The sequence below is a fragment of the Emericellopsis atlantica genome (assembly GCF_019669845.1).
Source record: "Emericellopsis atlantica unplaced genomic scaffold F5Z01scaffold_24, whole genome shotgun sequence".
NCBI classification, from domain to species: Eukaryota; Fungi; Ascomycota; class Sordariomycetes; order Hypocreales; family Bionectriaceae; genus Emericellopsis; species Emericellopsis atlantica.
Genome location: NW_025764726.1, coordinates 410,508 through 432,778, shown reverse-complemented (window position 1 = coordinate 432,778; position 22,271 = coordinate 410,508). Strand labels below are relative to the sequence as shown.

At 50.4% G+C, this 22,271-nt stretch overlaps 4 protein-coding genes across 4 annotated transcripts; 1 reads left to right on the top strand and 3 right to left on the bottom strand.

Annotated features, from left to right (window-relative positions):
• Positions 1–28: 28 nt before the first annotated feature.
• On the bottom strand, positions 29–454 carry F5Z01DRAFT_626558 (uncharacterized protein; the record flags this gene model as incomplete). The annotated part of the gene is made up of 1 exon (XM_046261488.1): positions 29–454. The coding sequence occupies one exon, from the start codon at positions 452–454 to the stop codon at positions 29–31; it is 426 nt and encodes a 141-aa protein (XP_046115907.1).
• A 2,923-nt stretch (positions 455–3,377) lies between these two features.
• F5Z01DRAFT_691563 (amidase) lies at positions 3,378–6,019 on the bottom strand (the record flags this gene model as incomplete). The annotated part of the gene is made up of 12 exons (XM_046266162.1): positions 3,378–3,497; positions 3,556–3,636; positions 3,690–3,766; positions 3,818–4,009; positions 4,077–4,198; positions 4,241–4,438; positions 4,486–4,588; positions 4,706–4,805; positions 4,859–5,268; positions 5,385–5,626; positions 5,695–5,826; positions 5,966–6,019. 12 exons carry the CDS (start codon positions 6,017–6,019, stop codon positions 3,406–3,408), a joined length of 1,803 nt encoding a protein of 600 aa, XP_046115906.1. The 3' UTR covers positions 3,378–3,405.
• Positions 6,020–7,341: 1,322 nt separating this feature from the next.
• On the bottom strand, positions 7,342–9,583 carry F5Z01DRAFT_683012 (Alpha/Beta hydrolase protein; the record flags this gene model as incomplete). The annotated part of the gene is made up of 3 exons (XM_046265809.1): positions 7,342–7,484; positions 7,541–9,022; positions 9,538–9,583. The coding sequence occupies 3 exons, from the start codon at positions 9,581–9,583 to the stop codon at positions 7,342–7,344; spliced, it is 1,671 nt and encodes a 556-aa protein (XP_046115905.1).
• Positions 9,584–18,165: 8,582 nt separating this feature from the next.
• F5Z01DRAFT_259774 (family 16 glycoside hydrolase) lies at positions 18,166–19,649 on the top strand. The gene is made up of 2 exons (XM_046258573.1): positions 18,166–18,671; positions 18,725–19,649. The coding sequence occupies exons 1-2, from the start codon at positions 18,370–18,372 to the stop codon at positions 19,374–19,376; spliced, it is 954 nt and encodes a 317-aa protein (XP_046115904.1). The 5' UTR covers positions 18,166–18,369; the 3' UTR covers positions 19,377–19,649.
• Positions 19,650–22,271: the final 2,622 nt, after the last annotated feature.

The window sequence follows — 22,271 nt, the reverse complement described above, 5'->3', positions numbered from 1 at the left end:
AAATCGAGCTTTTTGCATCCGTGCGGCTTCAACCGACCATCATCCAGACACCGCCCGCCACCGGGCCCAGCACGAGCCACCCAGGCCAAAAGACCATGAGGAACACCGTCTGGCCTCCCCCGAGGATGAACGTCGCAACCTCATGGAAAGCCTTCTTCCTCAGGGCGCGGCAGGTCTGGCTCTCCCACGCGTACCACACCCACGTGGCCGATGTGGACGCGCTGACCTTGGTCGCGAGCCACCCGTTGAGGGCGACGATCTTGCTGGCGTACAGTGTCGTGCAGGCGAGAATATATGCCTGGAAGCAGAGGAAGGCCGATACGGCGTGGATCATGCGCTGTAAGCGGAGCGCATTCACAAAGGTGGGCGTGAGCGCGCTGAGGAGGGTGTTGGCCGTGCCGAGAGACAGGTCGGCCTCGCCGTGTGCCGGCGTCAAGAGAGTCACCTGGTCCATTGTGAGGAGGAGAGAAGCAAGTCTGAGGTGTTGAAGTTGCGCTTTACCCATTTTCTCTCTTGCGACGGCAGCAGGTGTTTGAAGTCCTTATATCGGTTCTCTTCCTGTGCAGAGTATCGCGACCCCACCACCACGATCGTCACAAGAACACTTTGCCCCTCCACACGACCCTCTTACGAGACGTCCAATGGGACACTGGAACATCAGCAGATGCCATTTCCCCTGCGGGTTCACTGGAATCCCATGTCTGCATGGCGGATCAGCGAGGCGCGCCGACTGCTGGCCCGACGTCGTTGCACGTGGGGCTGATGATTCGTTCGGCTTGGTGGGGTCGCCGAGATACGGATCCGTAGGGACTTTGCCTCCCCATGCGCGACGTCTTTTTTGGCTGCGACGAATGCACTTGATGGGCGAGGTAAAGCTTCTGCCCCTCCTCGGACGTCGAGTCGACGCGTGGGCGCCTATGTAGGCGGGCAAATGGTGACAGGATGCGCGCTTTGCCTGCCTCGAGGCTGGTTGGGGACAGTATGGTGAGCCAATTGGGTGACCCACGTGTCGGATGCTGCGTCGCGAACACTTGGCTCGTGCGGGAGTTGTCGGCTGCGGGTATCTTTGTTCGACGCAGATCGGTAGTCTGGGTTGACATGCGCTGCATGTGCTATTACTGGATGGATGCTTGCATTCGAAGACGATGGCTCATAGCTCCAGAGGCGTGCTTGCAATAGAAGGGAGAGTAGAGGGCGTTGAAAATCATTATTGGTTCACCTCAACTGCTGTGTCTATACACAGTCAAGTGATGTGGTTGTCACTGACGCTTATCACGCCCACAGACATGCCCAAGTTCCCGACGGCAATCACCGACTTGTCCAACACGTCGACCTGATCGGCCGGTATAGCTGTCCAGCCAAGACTCAAGCGTCGATCAGAGCCTTTGGGCTGCGCTGCCTGACCTCGTCTGGGGTGTGATGAAGTATACCTAGTAGCAGCCCCTTTACGATGGATACAACTAGCGTTCAGAGGAGTTGAGTTGTCCATAAGCGGATCTCGAGCCATTCATACTCTGTCTGACATGTAGAAACGTGTTTAACGCTGCCATGACTGAATCTCAGGCCAAGACATCGCTACTAGGCTTCATGAATGACCAGCCCCGCCAGCCCTTCCCGGACCACAGGCATCTTACGACATCATGCGACAAGAAAGTACTTTTGTCACCCAAGCCTGGCCCTTTGTAGGTGACATAGAGACAGCCGCTTATGGGGTCTCTCCCCAGTTGCCCCTCCTTGGGCTGCTGTTTCTTCCTCGTGCGCCAACAACGCCTGGCGAGAAGGGGAACAATCGTAGCACCGCACCAGCGGTGATGATGCCACCCCCCATCTGACAGCGGGGATTCTGTGAGCAGAGGAAGAAGCGACAGGAGGAAGGGGGCGGAAATTCATCCTAAAGGGAGAAGTTTGTGAACGCCTGGGTAAGGATGATTGAGAAATGCATGGCAGACAATATCCATGTGGCAGGGCATTTGGGGGCCTGTCAGAAGAAAGAGTCTCCGTAGTGCCACATCAAAGTCTATATGCTAGACATCGTCTAGGCTGTCAGACCTTGGGCGACTTGCCCGTTCTAACATCGCCTTGTGCCTGTCGCTAACAATAGCTTCCGTCCACCATTGTCTTATATATATGTTTGCCTTTCTGCTCCTAGAAACTTCCATAAATTATAGTTCTGCCTCGCCGACCCTGCCTAGTCTGACTGGATGGCCCTTGCTATCGCGGAAAGCTAAGGCGGCCTCCCTGGTCCTAAAGAATTTCTTATGGAAAATAACCACGTATTTGTAGGACTAAGAGCAGAGGCAGTAATACTAGAAATTAACCTCATACTCATCTTCAAGCATCTCTTCGTACGTTTCAGCCTTAAACCGGTCGTTAACGCTTTCGAAGTCTATGGGGCGGCGATCCCAATTAGGGACTGCTATTCAGGGAGGAGCCTGTAGACTCGCTCCTAATCTTTATCGTCTACGTTAAAGTGCTCTGGGTCGTCTAGAAGCACCCACTAGCGGTCCTTCGCTTTAAAATAGGGTTAACCGGCACTAGAGTCGCTGACCTAGGCATCCAAGATTCTGTTCTCTTTATCCGTATTATCGCCGTAGTACGTACGTAGATAGATGAAATCTTGTCTACTGCCACCGCGATTATATTAATGGGCAATTTGCCGAACATTCTGGGGCCGCAATGGGCTTAAAATCTCAATCTCAGGCTGAGCTGGCACCCGAAAGACTCGGTCGCCCTCATTTCTATATTCATATATGTTAGGGTCCACGATGTCTTCCTTAAGGAAGTCATCGATCAATGCCCTACGCTGGTCGTCGGTGCTGGCTAGGCTGTTACGATCCCAGTTTCTCTATGCAGAGACGAGTGTTAGTAAAAATAAGCGTAGTTAAAGGATAAATATTGTACGACGAGGTATTGCTTGACCAGGGAGGGCCGAATCGGTCGGAGGCTGGCTAGATAGATAGATCTCTTGTTATTCTCTGATTCACTTGGTTTTCTGAGACCAACCAAGACTAGCGAAGCTTACCATTATGAACGAGCTCCCGCTTGGCGGTATTTGGCAACACAGCTCTCAAGGGGTCAGTGACCTTGCGATAAGCGCGAGAGGTTTGGGGTTAGAAATGGTGGGAGAAAAATCGACCATGCAACATTGAAGGTGTTGGTCGGGGCGACTACCTGGGTACGCAGCAAGCTGTGTCTAGGCATCCTCTGTTCATCCTCTATCGGGGGGAGATGCACGCTGAGAGGGGAAGCGGGCCAAGAGGCCTTGGACGGTACCCGGGATGCCCAACGGGCGAGAACCTTGACTGTTGTTCCCTCTCAGGCCGAGTATTTTGCCCAAATGACTGATGAGAAACGCCGGCTGAAATTTCTCGACTATTCCTAGGTTTGCTGGATTTGTCACAACACTCAATACACTCCTGGCCCTGTCTTGACTTTGATGGGTATCCCTGCAGTCTCTAGTCCCTTAATAGTCAACTCCGTGACGATGAAGTCTGCGCCTGGAAAGAAGCGTGTCAACAGTTTGACTCTGGATGGGCTTGAGTAATGGTACTTTACCTGGCGGTCCAATGACGGACGCTGCAACAGGGTATGGCTCCGTTCTCTGTGTCACGACGGAGTCGAAGGATATCTGGCCGACTAAGATGCAACGTCAGTCTTGATCCTATGCTTAAGGGTTGCAACTCTTATACCGATTGCTGTAATCTCTGGCGCTTGCATGATGGGCGACATGTTCAGCGATGCGAAGCCATTCAAAAGACCGTAGGGCCTGTGTCGAAAGAAACATATTAGTATGACACTCGATTGCGAATGCAGGCACTGGAGAGAATAACTTACGGCACTGGTGAGTCTCGATAGTTTGGTTCGCCGACCTTGATCGGGAAAACCATAATATGCAAGCTGTCCCTGTCGTTGAACTTTGAATATCCTGTCAAGAAGCCACTGTCGATAAACTTGGCAGCGTCGCCAGCATTCATCCCTCTCTTCCTTGGACATGCCTCGCGCCACGTCCCTGGAATTGTATCAGATGTGTCACCTGCAGTTTTTGCTTTGCCCGTAAGGAAACATGCTTCACTCACCATTGCCAATGGACATATCGGTGTACAAAGGGTGCTTTTCCATATTTCTCCTTGTACTCATTTCTGAAAGATTCCAAGGCATGGTATGAGTCGTAGAAAAACGGATATATGCCCGCCTTTTTCTTGTCAGTAACAGAACACTGCGGATAGTTTGAAGTTCATACAGTCTCAAGGTACTTTGAAATGTCGTGGTGTTCCTGCCCGTCAGGACTGTCCTCGGCCCATCGTTCGGCTATGGATATAGCGGTACGCTTCACTGCCAAAGCACCTTCGAGGCCAGCAACAAAGCGATCAATTACTTTTGTTTGCTCTTGGCTAGGAGTCGACAGGTAATCGCGAGGATACAAGATTGTTACTGGGACCTAACGATATTTTAGCGGATGGGTCATGATGAGTGGGCACACTCAACCTTGGGTGGTGGAAGTAGGCGTGGAGAATCTCCATACCATACAGACATGAACTCAGGAAACTTAGAGAGGTCACGCCCAAAGAACCCGGGCATATCGAACAACCTAGAATGGCAGGGTCAATCACACGTTTACCAGTATTCAAACTCGACAGAACAGAGAGCAGAACGTTACCGATCCGACAACGCGTGCAAACGGAATAGGCTATGAAGTGAAACTCACGGCAGTTGCCCAACAACACCCTCGTTGTTCATGATGCCTGTTGTCGGTCGAATGGTGTGGCATCCGTTGTAGTGGGCAGGCTTGCGTACGCTTCCATTTGCTGGGCAGGTGAGCATGCAACGTGAGCCTGGGAACATTTCCCTAAACACATACTATCGGAGCCAATTGAGAAGTCAAGCCAGTTGTAGGAGCCAACTGCTGCTGCACTTCCGCTGCTACTACCAGACGGCACTTGGTAGCCGTCACCGCGTGGATTGAAAGGATCGGTAAACTCGACTGCTTCGACGGGCTCCTCGCGTACAATCATAGCCTGTAGCTTGAGTTTGCCGATAACAATGGCGCCAGCGTCCAAAAGCAGTTGAACGCAATGGGCATGCTTGGTGGCTGGTGGATATAGCTGTCGCCAAGCTCGATTGTTGAGAGTGGTCTTGTGGCCGGCAATGTCGATGCTGTCTTTGACGCCGATTCTGGCACCTTCAAGTGGACGAGCCGCAGATGGTTTGTAGTAGCAGCGTGACGGTACGATAACTCGCCCATCAATGCCGGCCTCTGGTGAATCAAGCCTGACCAGAGTACGATAATGTCAGTTTGGAGCCTGACATAGTATGGGACCAAGTCACCAAGATAGAGGGGGGAGACTTATCCACCAGGTTTGGATGAAGGTGGCTTGAAAGTGCACATGAAGGTGGCGTTGAAATCGCGGTAAACCCTCCATGGCTGCCAGACACGCGATTTGACGAAGACATACGGCCCTCGGGCTACGTTGGGTGAGGTGTCGCCCGCGACAAAAATCCATCTGGTGGTGTTCCAGAGCTTGAGTTCGTGGATGACGTCGGAATGGACCTGAACCTGGTCCGCCGTGCTTCCGTAAAAGACGACGTTGGAGCAGAAGGCAGGCTGAAAGACATCGTCCTGTTCCAGCTTGCCTGCGCGCGGAAGCGACGCAGCCGGTCTTGGGAGATAATGTCGCCTGGTCTGGTTGGGAAAACGATAAAGAGGACAGTAGAGGACGGATTGCCGTCAAAATCGACAAAGGATGTAGTGGGTACTAGAACGTAGTCGGTTTCGCCGACTGTGATCTTTACTTCTTCTTCGAGGGAAATTGCCAGTTCTGCGGTCGCCTTGGTTGCCGCAACGCGTCGCCCATTGTGGACTGGAGGTAGCGAACCTTGTCCAGAAAACAAAGACTGACTGGTCAGCAACGGGCTCTGTGTGCCTTCATCTATGGGCAACAAAGTATTCCTCGACGGTGAAGCTAACCCGAATGCTTCTACGCTCTCGAGTTGAGAAAGCCTTAGAGAACAGCACCGACATTCCTCCCTACGTATCTAATTCGATGGCTTGGGAAAAGGTGAGTGGTAAGTGGTGCGGGGGTCTCTGACTGCGGCAGGAGCAAGCTCGAGGTCGTAACTCGTAACACCCTCCCACCTACCTCCATTACACGGTGACGGCAGGTGCTGTCAGCGGCCAGCGTAAGGGTTGAGGGTTGGTTGACCCCATCTTAGCACCATGCACGGCCCACTGACGATGCACACTCCCTTGCGCGCAGCTTTGCAAGCGGGGTGCAATCGATGGCGATAATGTATCCGTACGTGAAGGTGATCATATCTGTGCAAACTACTAGTATATAACTCGTATGGCTCCCCCTTTTGGGTACGGTGGCACCTATGAGTCTATGGCATGACCTATCTGCGGGGTTATTTATAACCTTTGTGACCCATATCGATAGGTACTAGTACTTACTACTGTAATCGGGGCATGGGCCCGGACGCCCGTCAACCCTGCAACCGCCAGCCCCGAAGCACAGAGATACCTTAGTACAGAGGGTGTACTCGCGCTTGATCCCTGTGTGGATTCACCAGCGATAGGTGAAGGGCGCCTGCCGCAACAATCCTGGATTTTGTCCTCAATCCTCACTGCTTGCTAAGTCTCCGTCTATATCTTACGCTACCTCTGTACTAGATAGTAAACAGAGCGTACTCGTGACGGGAACTAGGCCGGCATGCTTGGATCAAGCCAAAGCCTCAATTGACCCAGTTGTTACTAAGGCTCCTGATCCGCCATAGTACGGCGCAGTCCCACCAAAAGACAGGCCGTTACTGAGATGGTGTCATTGTGTGGCATTAGCCACCTATAATGCTACCTTCTGATAACATATATGTGACATGTAGCCTCGTCTACTGGAAACTTTCGTTCTAGGCTTAATTAAGAGCCTAGACAGGAACGTTCACAAGACGGACAAGTGCATGTATAGATATAAATCGTGTACTATTCTTATACGACCGCATATTGCCGGTCGCAGTCGGGGCCGTGTCTTTGTTCGCCGCAAATGAAGGCCTCGCAGAGCCTTCGAACCCGAAACAACATATGAAAGATAGTCAATGAATAATTGCAGATCAATTTCTCTTTGTTTGGCCGTACCAAGCAGCTGAGCTACTACACCGACTTGCTTACTATCATCGGACTAAGGTAAACAAACCTCTTCGCAACCCTTCGTGTAAAGAGTCAAGAAGAAGATAGATAAACCCTTGCGATCTACATATACTTTCGCGCTTCGGCATAGTCCAGAATAAGGCTCAATGTGTGTACCTGGCGTGACAGACTCAATTTTCTCCATTTGCACCTAGTCTATCATGCTAAAATATATTCTCAAGAAGATAAGATATCCCCTCCTGGCGATAAGTATCGGGCTCCACGTAAGCGAGTTGAGTGGCGTTCACGTCGAACATTAGGTTCTGAGGATTTTCAAGACTGTACTTGGGCCATTTCAGACACGTCACTATGTGGTTGCGTTAGTTACCATCTATCAAAAACTCCAACTGTGCGAATACTCACCCTTGTTGTAGTTGGGGTCTTGGTGGTTGAAGAAGCTCACCCACATCCTCGACATCAAGTTAGCGAGTTTGGGAAATGCCTCGCCCTTGCCCGTGAAAGGGTTCACGGACACTGCGTTTGTGTAACCATCTGCCTGAAGGTTGTAGAACACGAACACAACTTCTTGGAAATGTGTCGCGCCCACGGCGGGAGGGATTCCGTTCACGTAGACCTCAAAGTTATAAGACCATACAGGAACACCCTTTTCCGCAAACTTCTGTACCCCCAGACGACGCGGGGCGTGCATAGCGGAATCCCCGGTGTACGCTGCCACTCGCTTCCACTGAGCCCCAAGCAGTGCCAAGTCTCCCTCGGGGCGTCCAACAAGGGAGTTCGGAACGCCAAGTTCCGGGATGTCGGGATATAGCTCCGCAATATCGGCTGCCGTGTCGGCGCTGATTCCCGTGCTGGTGAGCATGGCAAGGAATTGGTCCGTAGTGTTGATGCCTTGGCGGCCAAAAGCTGTGCCTTCGTCATGGTTCTGGCCCGTGAGCACAGGCACAGGGACGAATTTCCCCTCCTGGATCAGCTTGGTTGGGGCCTGCTCAAAGAAGTCTCCGTCGGCCACGTTGCCCCAGGCCGGGGCAGGGCCGGGGAGAGAGCTGTTGAAAACGGCACTGAGGTCGGCAGTCGGCACCTCTCGTAAGCAAGACAACGTGTCGGAAGCATCAGAACAGCCCGTTTGGTTCACGACAGCCTGGTAGTAGGGCTCCCGTTGCTCGACGGTTGCGCCTCCTCTCTGCGACGGGAACACTGGCCAACCGCTCTCCAAGACGGCGCCCTTGATAAGTCCGTCATCACGTCCACCGTATGCAATAAGCTGGGAGCCCACGCTGAATCCCCCAGCGCTTTCGCCCCAAATGGTGACTTTCGATGGATCGCCGCCGAAAGCGGCAATGTTCTCCTGCACCCAGTGCAGTGCGAGGCGCTGGTCGCGAAATCCGATATTGGAGCCACCCTCTTCCGCGATTTCAGATCCGTATAGGAAACCCCAGGCATGGAGACGGTAATTGATGCTGACCGCGACGATAGGCTCCTCCATCTTGACTGACTGGTCCACAATGAAAGATAGGTTATATCGAGGATCGGAGCCACCGCCCATCACCAAGCCACCTCCGTGGATCCAAAACGCCACAGGAAGATTGTCTCCAGCGGCCGTACCGGCTGGGCGGATGACATTGATGGTGAGGCAATCCTCCGAAATGTAGTTTCCGAGAACCCAGTTGTCACTCCCGTAGCCTATGCACTGGCGAGAGTACTCGGTTGCGTTGCGCGAGCCCTCCCATGTGGTGTTGAGGGACTGGGGTACCCTGAAGCGAAGGTCGTTGACGGGTGGCTGGGCGTAAGGCATGCCGAGGAAGAAGTCTTGGTCATACTCTTGGTTGTGCAGGCCGTAATAGCTTCCATTACGAACTTGGACTGTGGGCGCAGACTGTGCAAGAGCTCCATGGAAAGATGAGAACAGGGCGATCTGCCCAAGAATCCATGTTGACGACCACATAATGATCTCGGGTTCCCAGCAGGTCAAGTGAAGAGTAAAGAGGAATGGACAGGGCTCAGGTTGATAGCCACGTTTAGTGACATGATTTTATAGTGGAATCCGGACGACGAGACAATGACCTGCGAAACAGAACTGTTTGTGCGTGTTGCGGCTTGCCGACGGGACGTTGCCCCATCCTTCCCCACAATCTGAAGTGCCGTGCGTTACGACTCTGGAGTCTGGAGAAACGTGGTTCCCCCCGCAATCGCCATGGAGTATACCAGCCATACCCCTCACTGACGAAGAACCATCTGATTCGTGAGTTATCGGACTCATACCCCCATTCAAATCAGCTGTGTAGTCAATGCTGGGTAACCCCGGTTCGGTACCATGACAGCGTTGAATGTTTGTTAGGACCAACGAGTCATGTAGGCCACACGATGACTTGGCATCTGTGCCTCTACCCGACACGACGTACGTGAAGAAACGACCGCACGCCCGACTACCAATGACGGGCCCGACATGGGCCTGGCAACTGCCGAGGCAGTCTAGCCTTGCATCAGGTGGGCCTGAACGCTGCTATCGGTCCGTGTTTTTCTTCCACTGCCGATTCTTTAGCCTCGGGGCATCCTGCATATATGCTGGCATCCTTGGAGGCAGCCTTGGGAAGTAGTGCGTCCACGCGGTTCATAATACATTGGTAAAGCCGCCCCAGAATAGGCCCGAAACTTCGTGTAATCCCTGTCGATGGAGTAGTATATCCGTCTCCCGTTGCAAAATCGCCATCGCGTAGCTTCGCTCCCCTAGTACCATGTGCCTCGCTCGATCCTCTCGCTAGCGCAGGTAATCATTCACCACTAAAGCCTTGTGATAGCTCGAGTGCAAGAATAGTACTTTTACTAGAAAAGGATGTCGACTACCAGGGAGCAGGTACAGGCTGTGCTTGCGTGTGGTTCCAGGCATGGGAGCCTGTCCCAGCTCTACAGCTACGACCCGATTGAATCGATGCGATCAGCTAACCTTTTCTGGCCGAGCTGCCACTGGGTGTGCGCACTTGATATGGATAAACAGGGATGTGGAACACCATCTAAATTCCTTTGGAGCCAACCCGCCATGGATCGGCCGGGCAGGAGTCCGTGCGATGTATCTCGTCGTTGCGGAAGATATGTGACGAGGTGTACCGAGCTGACGTATGTCTACAATGCAGCATGTTATTGTCAATAGTTTGGGTTCGTATTGTTACTTTGGACAGGCTTCGAAATGCCTCCAAGGCATAGTCCCGCCGCATAACACCGCGTGCCCGCGGCAATACCACGTATTTCCATAGGCGGCTCCATGTAAAGGTTGCGGGAACATTGAACTGAGAAGGGGAAGTTATATCAAGCCATTTTTCGGATGCACGATGAGCATGATCATCTGGAGTGCGTAGTGTTACTCCACTCGTTTCTATTTGTGTATATGATACTAGCAAGACGATGTATAACTGTGTATGTCGTGAAATCCGATACCAAAAGGGGCCGCAAAAATCGCACACATATGCGTACTTACACGATTGGCGGTGATAAGTCAACTCTAACTGTTTGATGTGCGGCCTGTCCTCCCTCTCCGCCAACATACCGCTCAGCAACGAGTGGAGTACGTTGCTGCCGGGCTTCAAGTTGACCTCAGCTGGGGAATTCCTCTCACATGTGTGACCTGACAAGCCGTGAAGTGACTTGCTGGGCCATGACTACACGTAGAGAAAGGGCAGGTGGGTGGGTTGTGAACTTGTGAAAGCGCACGGACCATGAAATAGCAGCCTATTTGGGACTAGATGCCAGGGCCATGTAAGACGCAAGAGTCAGATGTGCCCGTCAAGTCGACTGAATTTGTCACTCAATTAGTATTAGCTTGTTGAAAAGATGCGGACATCTTGCAAGTTAAATGAAAGCGTGGTTTCATCTCGGCGTGACTGTGGTGGACTCGCCAGCCAATCCCTGCCAATTTAGGAATGCATACATGTCCGAGTATATAAAGGTAGTTTTCGCCCATGAAGAAAGCAGGAAGAAGCAGGAGAAGCTTAGCATGGTTTTAACACATACAACACACACTCTGTTTCCACACTCGCCCTCTGCCGATCAACCATGGTGTGATGATGAGCCTACCTTACAGCGGGGCTAGGCTCGATTGAGATTCTGCCGTTAGCGGTGAAAAGGTAACACCGAAAGGGTGAGAACCTGAAATTAGTGAGACCGGAGGTAAACGACCCGGAACATAGGAAATTAGAGAGGAAGGCTCTAAGAGGATAGGATCATGCGATTAAGAACGTATAAATAGAGCCTTAACGGCTATCTCTTTTGTAATAATATAAGGCACTTGAACAACCTTCTCCATAGCGTATCATAGTTATGAGCCCGGGAGGTGACTATCACCTATAACTTACACTGCACTTTAGATATATACTTTGTCTGCTCCTATATATATTCCTTTATACTATTTAAATCCCTTCTTCTGCACTATGAGCACTATAGACGAATTAACCTTATCGAAATCTCTTAAGCTAAGCGTTCTAGCGTATTAGAACGAGTGGTACTTATCTCTCCGAGCACACGCTAGGGATATCGGTATCTGGCAGCGAATCGACCTTAATCGGCTAGATACAGCCAGCGACAACCCTTTTATAGTTAATAAGCGCTTAGCGCAAATAACTAAGGAAAAAAGTGCTCCTAAGAACGCTCGAGAGCGGCAGCTAGACTATATCGAAGCTCTTATCTAAGGATCGACCTATAGCTTCCCCAAGGAAGACAAGGCGATTAGAAAATAAATAAGGGTGACGATAGACCCCGCTGTCTACGAGAACGTTTAGGAAGAGCTAGAGAGCAACCTAACCACCCGTCGCATGCTCCGAACCCTTAGAAAGAGATTTGCGGCTAGCGTAACCCAAACTCGAGAGGAAGCTCGACGAGAATACCATAAAGCGCTATAAAGCGCTCGACAGGCTAATTAGAGCGTAGAAAAATAGCATTCGACTTAGATAACCGCCTTGAACCGAGTAAAGAACGCTAAGTTAACCGAAATTAAGGGCAACCAAAGAATCGCTGATTTCTTGGATATAATTAGTGCTCGGTATGCTCCTAATTGGGCTACTCGAAAGCGCGAAGAGATCTTCGAAGCAGAGGTTAAAGGCAGGGAACTCAGCTAAACACTCGAGATCTATGTATCTTAGTTCCTCGCAATCACGCGCAACGCTCCGCAGACCAAGAAGCACCAAGCACACGCCATACTAGGGCAAATCCCTAGTGAGCCGGCGGAGTAGTTACCGCCTCTTAAATATCTATGCATAAGGCTAGGGACTAACTTTAAGCACAAACACAGCCCTAAGGAATACGTGACCCTAGAATACGCTATCACAGGCTAACGAGCAGAGGATTGCAAGATTAGAATCTCGAAGAGCTAGATTAAGAATATTCGGCAGCGCTACGAAGATAACAATTTCGCGTCGCTTCGTGCAAAGCTCGAAAAGAGTGGATAGCGCAAAACACCCACTGAACTAAATGCTCTAACGAGCAACGGAAATTAGCTAGCCGGTGATATTGCAGCCGCTATCGTCGATAATTACTAACTTTAGACCGCGGTAATAACGCTCGATAAAGCGGATCCACCTCTATCACAAAGCACTCTTCTCGATAGCTACGCTTCCCTTTACCTTATCGGGAGCGCGGATCTGCTCGACCTAGGAATATTCTATCTAACTCAAGGAGAGGAGGTCTTAGCTAGCACAACGACTTTTTAGATCACTAGCCGAGGCGTTCGCACGCTCTATAAGGTATTGAACACGCCGAGAGGTGCTCGAACGGGTAATTTGAAGCTTTAGGATGTGGTAGTTGTCGAAGGTTTCTACGTTAATATTATCTCGGAATAACTACTATATAAGACGGGTATCTAGTACTTAGGATACGACTATATACTGCGTTATAGCGTACTAAAGAATAGTATAGTAATCGTAAATCTAATAAAGGAGTATAATATCACTTTCCTTGAATACAAGCTAATTTCTCCTTACGAGCATACCTTAGTTAAAACCGCTGCTCTAGTTAGATAAATAGAGCACTATACACGACTATTTAGACCGTTAGTTAACCCACTAAAGCTAAGGGAAGACGACCAGTATCTATAGCACCTTAAGGCAGGCTATCTTAGTAAGGAAGCTCTTGAAGTATTAGTTAAGAATACCCGCGGTGTGATCATTAAAGGAACAGAGCGCCGCGACTGTGACGCCTGTGCTATAACGCACGTAACACGAGTGGTCTTAAGGCGCGAATCCGAATAGAGAGCAGCGTCCCTATTCATAAGGGTATTCTAGGACCTCTAGGATTATCCTATAAGCTATAATAATATAGAATAGGTGATAACTCTCAAGGATAATTATAGTAGTGTGATCTACGTGCTATGCCTCCTAAATAAGTATTTAACCACCGTTTTTAATACTCTATTCTTCTTTAAGCGCTTTATTAGACGCTAATTTAGGGTGATGATCAGAGTGTTCAGAATAGATAATGAACGCGCTATAATCGCGATCAAAGGCCTCATAGCGTTCGAAAGATGGACGATCCAAGAAGGCATAGCTATAGAGCGCTCTCTAGCGTATACGAGCGAGCCTAACGGCGGTGCAGAGCGCGCTGGGAAGGAGGTCATAGAAAAGAGTATTAAGATGCTTAATAGCGCGAATTTGCCCACGAACCTCTGGCCAGAGAGCATCATAACCGCAGCCATGCTGCTTAATATCACCCTAAAACGCATACTAGGCTAGAAAGCACCGCGCGATAAGCTTGAATCGTGGTTTAAAGAGGCAAATATGCTACTAAAGGATATGAGCGTGGATACGCGGCCTAACTAGAATAGTATTTACGCCTATAGCTATAAAGCGTTCCCGCTTATAGTAGATAGGGCAGTAGGGCGCGAGAAGCGTTTGTTTAAGACTAGCCCTAGAGGGCATATCGGATACCTCGTTAGCTATGTTACAACTAACGTGTTCCGAATATAGGTCCCTCGGCTTAAGAAGGTCATCGTGACTAGGGACGTTACGTTTAATAAGCGGTACTTCTACTAACCTTAGGAGGAAAGTTCGACGGAGCTTCCCGAAGCAATATTTAATAACGTAATAGTAGAGGAGGATAACGATAACGATCTTTATCTCTTCTAGCATTCCCTACTAAAGAGCCTTGCTTATGATTATACTACCGAGCGTTCGATATCGGGGGTGATAGCGCTAGAACCAAAGGAGACTTCCGAATCGTAAGATAAGGAAGGATCTTAAACTCTCGGTTACCTACAAACCCCAGAGAGTACACTAGACCGCGACCCTAATCCACTAGAGTATATAATTATAGACGGAAGAGCTCGTGGTAGTAGTGATCGGACGAATAACGAGAATCCGGATATATAGTATCTCGAAATAAAAAGTCCGCCGGAGTAACTCCCATATACTCCGAGATCGCCTAGAAATGTATTAGAGCGGCCGGAGAGGGATTAGAGAGCTCGTCTAGGGGAACCCGAGCCCCGAGAGACGAGCACACTAGAATACCATCCTGAATAAGGCGAATAATCCTAACTAACAGGAGGTGCGCGGAGGAGCACTCGGAAGCGAAAGCCTAGGCTCCCATTCGAATAAGTGCATGCCGTGATCTCGAATAACGTCGGAGATGCTAGGAAGGAATTGCCTAAGCCACTCTAGGCGCTCGAGTACGAGAAAACGCGCTGCCTTACTATACTAGCTATGTTCGCCGTAGCTACGACTAAAAAGAGCGCCGCTCGGCTACGCACTAGAATATAAGGGAAGATCCATCGCGACTAACTAGTGAAGGTACTAACGAACTAGAAAGAAGCCTTGGCTCACCTACTAAGCGCTGAATAGCTCGAGGTAGTATTGCTCGAGATAGAAGCAATACGCGCCAAAGGAGTCTGGCGCGAGATCCTATGCGCGGAGGCACGCTCGAGACCTTTGCCGCTTAAGTAGGTATTCTTATATAAGTTTAATTCTATAGGTATATTAGAGCGCTGTAAAGCACGTATTTGTATGCGCGGAGACCTATAAGAGTAGATTACGATATAATAGACCTATGCTACCACGCTTGCGGCACGGTCATTTCGTATCCTTATCGCACTAGCCGCTCACTTCGGCCTAGATATCAAATAATTCGACATTAAGACGGCATTTCTTAACGCAAAGCGCGATAAGCACGGCATACTAGTGACCTATGAGCTTCCACTAGGATTCAAGTAGCCTAATATATGCGTGGAACTCGATAAAGCGCTATACGGGCTGAAGGACTCACCGATGTTATGGTTTAAGGAATTCTCGTTAAAACTTAAAGCCCTCGGACTTATACAAAGCGCTAAGGAACCTTATATATTCTATTCGCCTGCTCGAGACGTCTACGTTGTCTTTTTTGTGGATGATATGCTAGTCTTCTATCACCCCTCGCGACCCGCGGCAGCCGAAGCTATAATCAAGGGCATTAAGGAAGCCTATGATATTCACGATCAAGGTGATACCGAGTGGTTCCTAGGAATCGAGATCATTCGAGACTGCATAGAACACACGATCTACTTGAGCTATGCTTAGTATATCGAAAAGATGGCTATTAAATACGACCTCGTTAGCTCTATGAGCAACCTAACGATTCCTATCCCTATTATTGAATATCGGAAGAATGAAGAGATAGCAAGCGCGAAAGAGGTAAAACGCTATTAGGAACTTATAGGTTTATTACTCTACTGCGCTGTGATAATACGGGTCGACGTCGCCTTTATAGCCTTACTTCTGTTAAGATTCCTGTAAAACCCAGCACTAGAGCATCATAAGGCAGCATACTAAGCGATTAAGTACCTGTACGCAACGCGAAGCCTTGCTCTCTGTTACAAACGGAGCACTATAGGAGGTGTGTTAGCTATCGCCTCGGATACCTCTTTCGGCGATAATCTCGATACCCGAAAATCGTCTTAGGGTATGATTATCAGCCTCTTCGGCGGACCTGTGATCTAGAAAGCTACCCGGCAACCCACTATAAGCACCTCAACCATAGAAGCAGAGCTCCTAGGGCTTAAATAGACAGCGAAGGAAGCTCTCGGCATAACTCGCCTATTTAGAGATATGTAGTTCGACCTAGAAGAAGAAATCGACCTTAAATATAACAACGCACAAACCATTCGCCTAGTGTGCTCTAAGAACATGCGAATAACGACTCGACTGCGCTATATTGATATTCAGAACATATAGCTACGTTAAGAGTTTCTAAAGGGCGCGTTCAAAGTTATATATCTTAACACGAAGGAAATGCCGGCCGATAGTCTAACTAAGGCATTACCCCGTTAGAGATTTCAAGAATAGAGAGCGATGCTTTAACTGCATAATACGAGCATGTAAGGAGAATAGTTAAAGAGTATAAAGCGGAGGCAAACGATTCTTTTGGGAGCACTAGACCAGCCAGTCTTCTGCTCTAAGAGCACACTACCAGACTATCTACTGCTTACTAGGAGCCTTAGCTAACTATCTATGCAAGTCGGCAATTATCTGGTGCGCCTTAGCGCGCGAAGAAGGCACGAGCGCTACTCGGGGAGTATTACTTAGCGGGGCGGGAGTCCTCTCGGCCTCGGATAAAAATCCTTTACCCTTGTATATTTCGTTAAGGGCGCGCAACGCCTTTCGGCAGTTAGCAAGGTACTGCACAAAGCTCTGTTAGCCAAGAACGAGCAAATAAACGCTAGGACCAAAGTTCACGCTTACGGCGGGGGAGGAGCCGGAGGCATGCTACTTTATCTATGGCAGAAAAACGGACGGTCTATAGTCTATGGTTAATAAAGCTCGAATTTTAAATACAGAGCATTGCTAGACTTATAAAGGAGTGTAGGCATGGCCTGCGGCGCAGCGTTAATAGCGCTTGGCGCGCTGGGAGGAGGGCTCGTGATATTCGAGGGCAGATTTGCCCGAGATGAATGCGCGAACGTATTAAAGGCACGGTGGGTGCCGGAGAGTACCTTCGAAAGGAGGGCGCTGCTTTGTGAGCGTTTGAGCAAGACGAGTAAAGCGCGAAAACTCACCTTTTGACGCTTCTTGGGCGTCTTAATCTCGTCGTTATTATTATCGTCGTCGTCGTCGTTGGCGCTATCGCGAGCGTTAGTCTACTTCGCGGCCTACTCGGCGGCCAGCCGCCGAGCTTCCGCTACTTAGGCGCGGGTCTGGGTGAGGCGCTCGTAAGATAGAAGAACTATTCGCATACGTTAGCTAAGCTCGTAAAACTCAAACTAAGCGTATCAAACGTACGGGCAGGCATGATGAAAGTGGTATAAAGAGGAAATATTAAATTCCGGCCTTAGGCAGGGGAATGCGACTCTCTTATATACTTTCGGCCTCTCACCTTAATGCTCTGAAAGCATTGTTCGAGTTATAAATAGCCTATTAAGGCCTTAATAACCATTCATAAATAATAGTAATTAAGGGCATCACTATATCACTAACGCTACCTACAGGACCTAACAACATTAGATTAACCCATATAAGCACTACAGCCATTAGAATAATACTCTAACGCCTTAGATAAAGCAGAGACCCCACCTCAGAACCCCACTAATCAGCAACGATAATGACACTCGCGTGGTCAAATGACCACATAAGTAGGGGGGTGTGTGATAATGAGCCTACCTTACAGCGGGGCTAGGCTCGATTGAGATTCTGCCGTTAGCGGTGAAAAGGTAATACCGGAAGGGTGAGAACCTGAAATTAGTGAGACCGGAGGTAAACGACCCGGAACATAGGAAATTAGAGAGGAAGGCTCTAAGAGGATAGGATCATGCGATCAAGAACGCATAAATAGAGCCTCAACGGCTATCTCTTTTGTAATAATACAAGGCACTTGAACAACCTTCTCCACAGCGCATCACACATGGTAAAGACGCAACGAATTTCGTGCCGCTTGCACGTCCAGTAGCTCGGTGTCCTGTTTCAAGTTTTGCACTGGCTTTTTGGTCGAGCTGGTTTATGAGCTGGTTTACGAGCTGGTTTATGTTAAGAAAATGATTGAGGAACGTTGTGTGTCAACCGGCAGGTCATTTCGACAAGAACAGACAGCACGTTCGACAAGGCTTGGTGCCCAGGCCGGGCGCCGACCTACCCTAGGCACTTCGGACCTGACGCTATCTAGGGTAGTCAGATCATCCACTGACTGAGGACGCGTCACTGAGGCTTCGTCACCACACACATCAAGTGACACAACAGTCCACAATCTCACCAAAAAAGCGTCTTCCGTCAAACACAAACTTCCAGCACCTCAACATGCCGTGGCGAGATCACGTCAAGCAGGTTAAAGATGGCTTCAACTCTCTCGCGAAGGAGGTGCAGACCGGGATAAACGAGCGATCAGGCTCGTCACAGCCTCCACAGCAGCAATACCACGCCAACCATCAATATCCCCCGCAACCACCAGTCCCTGCCGGCGCCTCGGCATACTGGCGGCCTCGCTTCCAGCAGGATATACCCGTCTCGGTGGAGTGGGATGCGAAATTGGGCAACGGTCCTGACGGCTGGGGCAACCAGGAGCTGCAGCATTACACGGCGCTGCCCGAAAACACATTTCAGTGAGTGGCATGGCGCCCTTTGCCACTTCAACACGTACTGACCAGCCATATAGCACACAAAATGGCTTGCTCGTCCTACGCGCCCTGGCCAACAGCCATGCCCCCAACCCTGAGCAGAAGTACACCTCTGCGCGCCTCGTCAGCAGGGAGACCTTGAGCCGAGACCGTGGTGCGTTGACAGCCGTGATCCAGTCCCCCTGTGCGCGTGGCATCTGGCCTGCGTTCTGGCTTCTGCCCCAGGAACCCTTCTCCTGGCCGACAGATGGCGAGATCGATATCGCCGAGACTTGGAATGGCGACTGCGAAAACCACTCGTGTCTCCATTGGGGTCATCACCACGAACCCCAGAAGCATCGTGTTCTCGGCACAAAGATCCACGACATGCCCAGACGCCCCGTGCGGTATGACCTAGTGTGGGATCAGCCCGGCGGACAGCCTGGTCAGGGCCGACTGGTGTGGTTCATCGACGGTCGGCCGGTGATGAAGGGGCACATCCCCGGGGGAACGCGGCCGATGAGGGACATGACGATCCTCCTCAACGTGGCCATGGGTGGCAACGTCTGCCAGGGGGTGACGCCTTCTGACGGGTACTACGATATGGTTGTGCACAGCCTCTACGCATCTGATGAGCCGGAGCTGGGTGGCTGGCCTGGATTTGACCATGCGTGGGGGAATCCTGGGGTGCCAGAGGGTCATGGCTACTAGAGGTTGGTGCAAACCAAGGGTGAGGAATCTTCAGTCGTCGGTTATATTTTTTGTGTTGCGAGGGAGGGACTGATGATGCAGGATCATAGTTCTCTTGAGTGTCAGGCACTCCAAAGCGAGCAGTCTGCAGCCCAGATAATCCAAGCTACTCGCAGCTCGAATATGAACCGCACTGTACACTTCTTTTGCTTTGGCCTTTGGCGAGGCGGCGGCCATGGCTGGCTGGCGCTTCAATGCTCGCTCGTGTCTGCTCTGACATGTGCAGATCACCACCCTAGCTCAAAGGGTTGCGTATTCTATGGAATAATTGAGCTCAACTGCATTGGTGAGGGCGACTCCGATGTTATTGTCGGCTGTCTGTGGTCAGGAACTTGCCATCACCCCTCTAGGCGCGTGATGCGCCCCTATGCAGTGCCATGACTGTCTCCCTTGGACAGTGGAGAACTTGGCTGCCGTGACTTGGTGATGGTCACATGTATCCTGCTCATGCTATCTGCTGTTGATGATGTCTGCACCAGCACAGGAAAAGCCACGAAACGGCCAATCTTAGAGCGCCCTGCACTTGAGAATGTTGTCCTGGGCCCATAACCAAAGTGCCATGTGTTGTTTACTACGTTAGGTGTACTTACATGTCGACGAATGTTTCCAAGACCTTGGGCTCGCTTGGTGAGACAACATGAGAACAGAGGGGTATGAAACAGTTGTCTGATTCGCCATTTGCATCGCGCGTCGCGTGGTCAGTCACCCCGTAACATGTTGTTTTCTTTTCTTCTTGAATTTACCCCTGATGTCGTCAAGCACATATACATGTAGCTAACTCGCTTGACGCGATTCTACCCATAAATCTTGCAGCATGATATGAGTCTCCTTTTCCGTAACACACATGTGGAAGCTGATGCCTCCAGGATTGTAGTTGTGATCAAGGCGCATGCAACACGTCGCTGCTGCAACTCCGCCACAAACTCAACGTTTCCGTGTGGGGGCAGGTAAATACGTAGTATTAGATACCCCAGACATCGACGGATGCACTAACAAACCCCACATGTGCAGGTGATGTTGCTATCTCGTCGGTCATTAGATCTTCCCTGGACCTTCATCCGCTTTCCGATGCTCGATCCGGGGTATACCGTATCTGCCAGTGTTGACCATTCCAGTATTCACGAAGCGGTCAGCTGGGTACTTTGGTTTGGTTGAGTGCAGTGAATGCCTCGCTTCGCCAACTTCGTGTAATACAAAACGTATCTCACGTACAGACGAGAGCGATCGCGGGCCAGCAGTGCTTTCGCCACGCCAAGGACGCTTGCATCCAGACGTGCGATTGGAAGCGTCATCGCTGCAACCAACACCACCACGACAACAGAAACGTGCTGCAATTACACGTTGACCGTAAATCTGGATATCAAAAGTCATTATGGGGCAATATGGCAGGAATGGCGGGCGATTTAGGTTATGGACGCCATGTACATTTACTTTTGGCTGGATTGTGCTTGTGGACAGAGCTGGAATGAATCGCAGTGTAGTGTCGGAGAATTGTGTTATAGCGCCCGCACTAACCACGGAACCGCTATGCCTGCGAAACATGCCATTGTGAAATTCGGCTATTTTTTTAAGGATAGCAATAGTATTTTCCTAGCGCTTCATTATTTACGAGCTAACTCGTCGTAATCTCGCCATAACGCGCTCATATTGTCCTTCAGGGTAAGTGACGTGCTCCAGACGTCGTCGCCCAGCTCCGGCCCAGCCGTCTTTATTTCCCCAGATGCGGGGGATACTAGTAGAGCCGTGCGCTTTGTGGATGCTGCACACGGATCACTACTTACGTGCGTACTTTGCTAGCCGTGCGCTCAATACAGTTAGAATCATTATCGCGAGGTCCTTACGATGAAATACAATCACCTCCAGAAGAAGAGGCAATGCTAGTCATCGCGTCTATTTCATCAACGTTCAGACTGATAAACACGATTCCGTAAAATGACGGAGCAAGTCCTGTCCCTATTAACATGGTTTCATGTCGCTCCCTCACACTGTAGAATTTAAGGTTGGGGCCTCCCACACATGAAATCGGCCAAAGGCTACCATTGGAGCAGACAGAAGGATGCGGCGAACGACGACATCTGGAGTCTTCTGTGCACGTGAACATCCAGTACGTCACTGATCTCTGCACCGTGTGCATCGCGATTGGCAACGATCAATGCTCGCAGAATCCGCCGAACCCCACGACGCTAAGCGGGAAGCCTCCAGTCTAGGCAACACTCATTAATAGACGCTAGCTGTGTTATGCCCGCGCAGAACCTCACGAGAAAGGTTCTGGAATACGTTTGTGCATCAGTCCATCCTACGCTATCGAGAATGAGACTCTCGCGTGCTAACTAGTCAGGCGAGGGAACAAAGACGCGGTAAGCAAAACGTGCAGGCCTGACCAAACATCTGCACATGCTTCCTTTTACGCTTTTGACGTCTGCCTGGCGGCCATATCCACGCGGTGGAGGCAAGGCCATCGGCGGGACAGGCAGTCGATTTAAGAACCAACAGGAGGGTGAGGAAGTTGTGGTCGAGCGAGCAGGCAGCCGCCAAGGCGCGCATGATAAAATGGGGATGCTCGGTGGTGCCCACCGCAGAGAAGGCTGGCTGCAAGGAGTGGCCTGTTGCTCATGCGCCAATCCTAGGCAACAGGATTCTGAACCCAGCGATTTGGCAAACCTCCAGTCGTTTCCCCGTTCTCCTCCAGGAGCACGAGCAGGAGCGCAATGCGCCACATGGTTTTGTGGTGCAAACGCAAAATAAAATTCCGGGTCTCACAGGCATGACTGTTGGATTGAACGCATGGGCCAACATGGGGTATCTCGACATTGGCATGCTGGAGATTGCTCAGCTGATGGCAAGCACCGCATTCCG

Excerpts from the sequence above, each read along its gene's own strand:
- F5Z01DRAFT_259774 (XM_046258573.1), top strand. The coding sequence starts at position 18,370 with ATGCCGTGGCGAGATCACGTCAAGCAGGTTAAAGATGGCTTCAACTCT. Across the intron at positions 18,672-18,724 it reads CTGCCCGAAAACACATTTCA|CACACAAAATGGCTTGCTCG; the intron begins GTGAGTGGCATG and ends CCAGCCATATAG.